The 9,343-nt window shown below is 35.2% G+C and overlaps 1 protein-coding gene across 1 annotated transcript; it reads left to right on the top strand.

The window, feature by feature from the left end:
- The first annotated feature begins 4,489 nt into the window (after positions 1 to 4,489).
- LOC116003978 (receptor-like protein Cf-9 homolog) lies at positions 4,490 to 8,239 on the top strand. The gene is made up of 2 exons (XM_031243921.1): positions 4,490 to 7,849; positions 7,968 to 8,239. Exon 1 carries the CDS (start codon positions 4,490 to 4,492, stop codon positions 7,832 to 7,834), a length of 3,345 nt encoding a protein of 1,114 aa, XP_031099781.1. The 3' UTR covers positions 7,835 to 7,849; positions 7,968 to 8,239.
- Positions 8,240 to 9,343: the final 1,104 nt, after the last annotated feature.

The raw sequence follows: 9,343 nt of genomic DNA, 5'->3' as shown, positions 1-9,343 counted from the left end.
TATTATGAAATAATACATATCTATATACTAAAAGTTACGTATATACTTCATAATCATGAAACACACACTCCAAAGTATGAGAATTATAGGTGTTATTGTTGAACGTTGACTCGTACATTCGGATTAGACGAACTTGTATTGCCTAATTCGTGGAGTTAGCGGTTATTTGGTTAATTAGATTGAAGGTGGGAGTCATATTGAAAAGTTTGCCATATTGTTAGAGTGAAACGTAAAAGAAAACTACACGAATAGGATTAAACATGATTGAAAAGAAGGACAAATAAGGTATTTATAACGAAAAAATTATGCTTACCAAATCTATAGAATTAAATTAATATATATATTAATTGAATATATAATGCAAATTATATTAATTTGGTAAGAAAATATTAGCGCAATATTCAATTAATATTGATATTAAATTAATTTTATATACCAACAGCTTCTCCAGGCGATAATATTGATATTGGTTGCCTAGAGTTTGTCGCATTCTCCAGGCGACCAGTTGGTTGCCTAGATAAGGCGACCAAGGTCGCTCTCTTTGCCGGGAGGGCGACCAGAGTCGGTCGCCTTCTCTAGGCAACCAAATGGTCGCCTGGAGAAGGCGACCATGGGTCTCCCTCTCCGACGGAGAGGGCGACCAACGACCAAGTTGGTCGCCTTCTCAGGCAATTGAATGGTCGCCTGAGAAGGCGACCAGTTGGTTGCCCTCTCCAGCTAGGCAACTAACTTGTCGCCCTCTCCGGCGGAGAAGCCTTCAATTCTCCGCCGGAGAGGGCGACCAATGGTCGCAGAAGGCGACCGGTGACCATTCGTTGGTCGCCGGTCACAGGTTTTACCGGTAACCATCGGTAATTTGGATTTATTTGATCAATTTTAACAAGTTGAAGGGTTTAATTACACCTTTAAAAAGTTTAAGGATCTAATTGCACTTTAGTGTAAAGTTAGAGAGCCTATTTGCAATCGTTATACCCTGCACAAACACATCCTCCTAAACATTCGAATGCACAAACACATCAAAACATGTGTTACTAACATAAATACACAGAACGGTTGCCTAGAATACACATAACGGTTGTCTAGAATACACAGAATGATTGCCTGGAATACACAGAATATTAACATAAATACAGAAATCGGTCGAAACGGGAAACGTGATTTCCAAAAAACAGACGATTAATTTACAATGCTCAAAACAACGTCGTTTACGTACATGGTGCACGGTATAATTTGCCGCCTATTTGACCCTTTTCCCTTAAAAATAATAATAATTAAATATATGTGCGTACGGGTCCATCATATGAGGCAGGAGATGGGAAGGTGTTGGACAATTAGCTTGTAACTTGTAAGTGGCCATCATAGACGACATGAACGTTGGAGTCGAAAGTTCTGTTTTTTTCATCTAGTTGAGGCATGCAATTAGGAGGTTGCCGAAGTTAGATTGGCTGTGTTCCATAAACATATTCATAGATCGAGAAAGCAAATGTGTCCCTTGATTCGCATGCGGGATTTTGAGTTTCCTGCTATGAGTTACTGCAATTGATATTTGACTTGTGAGCGTTGTTTATATGAAATTTATGTGATAGATCTCTTTGTTATTTTCGCTTTTCATAAGAAATAAGAAATTTGTTGTTTTGGAATGTGCTGTCAGTCCACATTTACTGCTATTAACTTTTTGGATTATGTTCAGCAATTTCCAAAAAGTGACCAAATTAATAGTGTATAATTTTTGTACTAAAAGCTCACTAATTTGATGCGGTAGTTAATTGCATCGTACGAACATATGTTGCGTTTGCATAACAACATATTGGAATGGACTTTTGCCATATTTTTCATTCCAATAAAGCTTCATAAACTTATTTTTTTGGTGACAAGAGAAGCTCGCATTATTTACCATGTTCACCTTTTACGAAGTCTTTACGATTTTGATTTCAAAAAATATTTTTGTTCGATTGATTAGCTAGTTTGTTAGGGTCACATGATGACAATAGCTTTATAATGACTTTTGCCTTATTTTCCACTCTAAAACCAGCCAATAATTATGATGACAATAGCTTGAAAATGACTTTTGCCTTATTTTTTACTCTAAAAAAATAGACAATAATTTTGTGAGTTGTTGCATAAAAAACCCTCATTTTGTTATTTGTTATTTAATAAAATAAAACTTTCACGCAAATGGATATCAAAGCTTTTATACTTGTATTAAAATATGAATATGTAACATACATAGGCCTTTTTTTTTTTTTTAATACTACTAACTCTATTACATAGGCCTTGTTTGGTAAATAATTAGCCTATCAGCCAATTTTGGCCTATTTGACCATTATTAATTGTTTGACTTGGTTAAAAAATCAATATAAGTATTTGGTTGATAAGTTTTTTGTAACTCCAAAATACTAAATTTTAAAAGGCTACTCAAAACAACCTTTTCAATTAGCCTTTTGAGAAAAGAAATTATACCAAACAGCTATCAGCTAACAGTTAATTTACCAAACATTTTTCTACAATCAGCTAATATTATCAATTAATTATACCTTCTAACCCAATCAGCTAACAGCCATTTACCAAATAGGGCCATACTATATTATATACCCATTCTAAATAATATTTGATATGCAACTGTAATGTTTGGAAAGAAACTCATTTGTTTTAGAAATTTCAATATATGCTAATTGTCTTAAAAATTATTGAAAAGATTTTAGATACAATTAAATCCAATTCATGTACATGAACCAAAATTAAAGCTAGCAATTTGATAAGAAACTAGGGCACTCGACAATTAATTGAACTCTTTAAAAACATAGCTAGCTTGCACCTACAATATAATGCAAGTCTTTGATACACCCCTTGACGGGACAAAATTTATTCTGACAGCTAATTACATTGAAGTGTGTGGTCCCCGCCCGCCCGAGTATAACTCGGCAGAATACAAAAACTAGACCTTTAGTTACCGTGTACAAGGACCTCTCACTCTGAAAAATTGCCCCAACACCATTATTGCTGAGACTTAATCCTTAGTCTTTCTTTTCAAATTTTATCCCTATAAGGCTATAATCATCTGAGTTGCACATGCAAGCAATATAATGCAAGTCTTTGATACACCCTTTGACGGGATAAAATTTATTATGATAGCTAATTACATTGAAGTGTGTGGTCCCCGGCACGTTTTGTTTAGTTTCTTCAATTCCTTCTTTTTTAGTATGAAAAAAGACATATTATGATCAAACTAAAAAAAGTATTATGTTCTTGCCGTATTTCTCACATCTAAAAACTTCATAAACGAGTCTTTCACGTTTATATGGTCCGAGCTTGACAAAAATTTACCTATCCACCATCTTAGTGGAAATTATTGCATGGACCATGGTTCACACAATTGTGTGGACCAAAAATAAAAAGTACATTTTTATTATACTAAAAGTACATTATTTTTGTACTGAAAGTACATTATTTGATAGTATATATAAAATAATGTACTTTATACAAAAATAATGTACTTTTAGTATATTAAAAATGTACTTTTTATTTATGATTTCTACAGCTGTGTAGATCATGGTCCATGCAATAATGATTGCATCCGCAACGTTTATAGGATCTGAATTTCTTGACCTCTTTAGGGTCTTTCAACTTTAGCCTTATGTTTTGGGTTGATTGGAATGTTCATGCATGATGCAACATTCCTAATACTATCATATATAATTTGTCAATGTAATGCGTCATGTACCCATATCACCTAGAGTTGCCATTTCATCTCCTAGGCTAATTCAGAAATCTTCGTGAATTTGAAAGATTAAAATTAATGAGATATTTTGAAAGAAAAAAATTGAAACATTTCTATAAATATTTTTGACTAGCTAGGGATGAAAAATCAAAATATATCGCGATAAAAAATATTTAAATTAAAACAAAATATGAAACATAATTAAATAGACAAAATGGTTGGAATGAAAAAACCATAATCAATCAATCATCTCACTATTATTAAAAAAAAATAGAAAAAAGTCACAATATTACAAATAAAAAATCCAATTAGAATTAGAAATTAATCTCATAATTCATAATTATAATTTCACTATTAATATTAAAAATACCAAAAACATAATTTTAAAATTTCATGCTTTACCTTGTGGTCTAGTGCATGGCACCCGGTTTACAGTCCCACAGAGAAGGGAGTGGTGGTTTGAGCTTCACTGTTACTCTTTGTGCTTCAGGTTGAAAAAGTAGATATGAACAGAACAGATATTACATTGTAACAGAGTCGCATTCATGATGGAAACAATATACCTAACCAACTAAGCAAGCTCAACATTTGTTTAAATATAAGTGTATTTTGTACATATAAATTATGTTTACTATATATATATATATATATATACATACATAATGAACCTATACATACTCTTTTAAAAAGCCCATAGGCATCTTTCTTGGTATCATAACACGCATGTTGTAATCTTCATCTTAGACACACACACAGAAACAAAACTCAATTATGAAAGTTTTTGGTTGTTGGAATTATCCAGCACTTGTACTCATCTTTGTTGTAGCGGCGCTGCCTTGTTTCCTTGCATGGGAGACGACACCAGCAGCAATAAAGCGGGCAGAAGCTCTTCTCAACTTTTCAACTGCTGCTGATTCTTCACCAGGCTCACAATCCAATCAAACAAACTGTTGTAATCGGATAGGATTCGTTTGCAATGATGGTGGAAGTGTTTCTGAGATCAATCTTCCTAATTCTGACCTCAGTGGTACTCTTGATGGTCAGTTCAATTTTACTGCTTTTCCGAGCCTCACTCGTTTCAACATCAGTGGAAACCAAATCTCCGGGTCAATCCCACCTACCATTGGCGATCTGTCCAACTTGGTTTTCTTGGACTTGAGCAGCAATGATTTTGATGGGATTATACCGCCACAGATTGGGAACTTGAGGGAACTTCAATACCTCTCCCTTTCCAAGATTGGGAACTTGAGGGAACTTCAATACCTCTCCCTTTCCAACAACAAATTTGCTAGGGAACTTCAATACCTCTCCCTTTCCAACAACAAATTTGCTGGTGTTATTCCTCGTGAGATTGGGAACTTGAGGGAACTTCAATACCTCTCCCTTTCCAAGATTGGGAACTTGAGGGAACTTCAATACCTCTCCCTTTCCAACAACAAATTTGCTAGGGAACTTCAATACCTCTCCCTTTCCAACAACAAATTTGCTGGTGTTATTCCTCGTGAGATTGGGAACTTGAGGGAACTTCAATACCTCTCCCTTTACAACAACAACTTTGCTGGTGTTATTCCTCATCAGATTGGGAATCTTCAAAAGGTATGGTTTTTGGACCTTGGACTAAATGATTTAGAGGTTCCTGACTGGTCTAAATTTAAAACTTTTCCTATGCTGAGGCATCTTAGTTTGCATTCGAATGGATTTAGATCAGTGTTTCCTAGTTTCATACTAAGCTGTCGGAACCTCACTTTTCTTGACTTGTCCCAAAACCATTTCAATGGATCACCCCTGGAGTCATTGATTACCAAATTGGAGAAGCTTGAGCATCTTGATCTTTCTTCCAATGAATTTTCAGGACCTTTACCACCTAACATTGGCAGCTTGTCAAACCTCAAAAATCTCGAATTGTGGCGTAATTCTTTTCAAGGAGAAATCCCATCTTCTATAGGCCAACTTAAAAGTCTTCGAGTCTTCGATATTGTTGGGAACAAACTAAATTCAAGCATTCCTTTTGAGCTTGGTCGTTGCACTAACCTCACTCACTTGCTTTTAGCTCTTAATTCACTCTCCGGAGTATTGCCTTCATCCCTCTCATCTTTGACCAAGTTGACTAAGTTGCACTTGTCATATAATTTTCTTTCCGGTAATATTTCATCCAATTTTATCTCCAATTGGACCAAGCTAACGTCCTTGGTACTTCAGAACAATTCTTTTGGTGGGAGTATTCCATCTGAAATTGGTTTGCTCACAAATCTTGAATACCTTAACTTGTACCAAAACAAGTTTTCAGGCCCCATTCCACCTCAGATAGGGAACTTGAAAAATTTGATTTTCTTAGATCTATCTGAAAATAGTCTTTCAGGTCCAATACCTCAAACAATTGGAAAGCTCACAAACCTCAAAAATCTAATTATTTCCACCAATAATCTCACGGGAATGCTTCCGTCACAGATAGGAAACATGCAAAAGTTGATTCGCTTAGATGTTTCTGAAAATAATCTTTTAGGTCCAATACCTCATACAATGGGAAATCTCACAAGCCTCAATTTTCTACATTTGTCCACCAATAACCTCACTGGAATGCTTCCGCCTCAGATAGGAAACTTGCAGAATTTGTTTGATCTACACTTGTCAAAAAATAATCTTTATGGTCCAATACCTCAAGCAATTGGAAACCTCACAAGGCTCAATTATCTACAACTTTCCACCAATACTCTCACTGGAATGCTTCCACCCCAAATAGGTTTCTTGAAGAATTTGATGTATATACACTTGTCAGAAAATAACCTCTATGGTCCAATACCTCAAACAATTGGAAACCTCACTCAACTTGAAGTCCTACTCCTTTCCACAAACAATCTCACTGGAACACTCTTGGGTGAGAGTGTGAATCTAAGACCAATGCTTGTTCCTTCAACCTTTTGCAATTTAAGTTCTCTGCAAGTTTTGGTTTTGTCTTACAATTCATTAACTGGGTTAATACCTCAATGCTTGGGAAACATCAACAAATACCTCTATGTGTTGGATTTGCACAATAATCAATTTCATGGGATGATCCCTACAAGTTTTGAGGTTGGTAATTTCTTGAGTAGGCTTAATTTGCATGATAACCAGTTAGAGGGAGCAATACCGCAATCCTTAATCAATTGTCAAGAGTTAGAGGTTCTTGATCTTGGACACAATAATTTGGGTGGTACATTTCCAATGTCATTAGGAACTCTTCCAAATTTGAAGGTTCTTAGCTTAAGGTTTAACAAGTTGAACGGTTTCATAAAAAGTACAAGGATGGGAGAGTACTTTTTCCCTCAACTTTGTGTGTTTGACTTGTCTTACAATGAATTCACTGGGGATTTGCCTGCATGGTTTTTCAAGAATTTTAAAGCCATGAAAGATGTTGTTGAAGATAAAATACCACGACAACAAATGTACTTAAAGCAAAGATATTACTTCCAAGATTCGTTAGTGGTAGGAATGAAGGGGCAAGAGCGTGAAGTTGTTAAAATACTAATCACGTTTACTACTATTGATCTCTCATGCAACAAATTTAAAGGCTATATTCCATATAGCATTGGAGATCTTCTTGCTCTACGAGAATTAAATCTATCACATAACATGTTCACAGGGCACATCCCAACATCTCTTGGAAGTTTATCCATGCTTGAATCCTTAGACCTTTCTTCAAATCAAATTGGTGGAGTAATCCCTGAACAACTGACAAGTATTTCATCTCTTGAAGTGTTGAATCTCTCACATAATAAGCTTGTGGGATGCATACCTCAAGGCCCACAATTCAATACATTTGAAGCGAATTCGTTCGAAGGAAATGATGGATTGAAAGGAAAACCTTTGTCACAAGGTTGTGAGAATGGCATGACACCGCAACTTCCTGCAACAAAGGAGCTCCACCAAGAAGATGATTCAAGTTTTTTGAGCGAATGCACCGTAAAAGTTGTGGCAATTGGGTATGGTTGTGGTATTATTTTTGGATTATTCATGGGAAGTCTCATGCTCGTAAGTGGAAAGCCAAAATTCATTACAAGGTTTGTTGAAGAAGAAACATACAAACTAACAATGAAGGTCGAAAGAAGAAGATTAAAGGCAAGAAGAAGAAGAAACTAGCTTTGCATGTTAATGGTAAGTGATCTTATTACACCAAAGCAATTTACAACTATATATGGTAATGATTTTGTTTGGTAATGCATAAGTAATCATGAAGGAATATACTTTGAAGTAAATTTACTAAATTTTGTAGCTCGCTTCTCTCCCGATGACAAATATTCAAGAGTCAAGACAGAGAGAGCTGTTAAAGAAGTATTTTGGTTTGTTGTCGATCAGAAGTCACCTCCTAAGTACTGTAGAAATGATCTCTAGCTAGGTGTTGTCACATGTTAATTTGAGTTATATGGCTTTGGTATGATATATATATACCAAATGTTTCTATTCAGGCATGATGAACAATGTCTATATGCTAATGTCTTACAACTTTCTTTCTAATAAAATGGATTTGTAATGGCTATGTTGAAAAAAAATGTCAGTTACATTCTCTATAACCTAAACAATTTTTTCAATAGGGTCTTTAAGCTAATTCAAGTGATGATATATGTAGATGTATCTATACTTGGGTAGCATTGAGTCTCAAAGAAAATTTCCTTTGCTTTCTCCCAAAAGAAAAAAAAAGGGGGGGAAATTATACTCTATTTCTTTATATACGAAGTAATATTTTATTTATTTATTTTGATAGGAAGAGTGAATGATGTTGGAGATTTATACAGTAAAGTGACAAAGTATACTTAGTAGTCAAGGGCATTCTTATATTTTTCATATAAAGATTCTGTTATAACCGCCATGTAATTTATATAAGGAAGTTAAACTTCCTTTTTCCCAGTTGTAAGATTCAGTTCATCATTAATCCATCTAAGTTTTTCTTCTTCTTCATCCTTCGTGCTTCAGTCCAAGTTAGCATCTGTTGAGATTTCATCATGGTATCAGAGCGACACCGGATTGAGATTGGAGCTATGCCACAACAGTTGTGATGGAGACTAAAGCTGGTGAAGGAAACTTAGTGAAACATGCAGCTACTCCAGTAAATCAGAATCCAACGAATCAAAATCTAAATCAGCGAAATGATGAGTTTGTTGATCCCATGTACCTTCACATCTTAGAGAATCCAAACTTGATTCTCATTTCTCCTCCTCTATCCGAGCACAATTATGCCACATGGAGCAAATCTATGCTCATTAGAATACTTTGAAAACTATCACAAAGTTCATGGAATATCTGTTAAGCTACCTAACAAGGAGACAATGAATGTTACACACATAGGAGAGATCAGACTCCACCTAAATTTGTTAAGCAACGATGCCATTTTGGTGTTGTTAGTTTATGGTGAGGTGGAGTGAGTGATAAAACGAGGGAGAAGTTCTCCGAGTGTCGTGTTCTCAAGGATAACAAAGTGTAATCGAATTAGGTGTTGTCATTTAGGATGTTAAAAGGCAAGAGTTACAAGAAGCACTAGAAAATCAATATAATCATTAGGCAAGGGATAAGCAAAGGTAAACTAAGGCAAACAATGGAAGAAAACAAGGGAATGGAAGTCCTATCTAGATCTCATGCTTGATTACGCTACGG

Source organism: Ipomoea triloba, chromosome 14 (assembly GCF_003576645.1).
Source record: "Ipomoea triloba cultivar NCNSP0323 chromosome 14, ASM357664v1".
NCBI classification, from domain to species: Eukaryota; Viridiplantae; Streptophyta; class Magnoliopsida; order Solanales; family Convolvulaceae; genus Ipomoea; species Ipomoea triloba.
The sequence above is the reverse complement of the archived record's forward strand: the minus strand, read 5'-3'. Positions and strand labels throughout refer to the sequence as shown.

Bases quoted from the DNA above. Each gene is read 5' to 3' on its own strand.
- LOC116003978 (XM_031243921.1), top strand. From the start codon at position 4,490: ATGAAAGTTTTTGGTTGTTGGAATTATCCAGCACTTGTACTCATCTTT.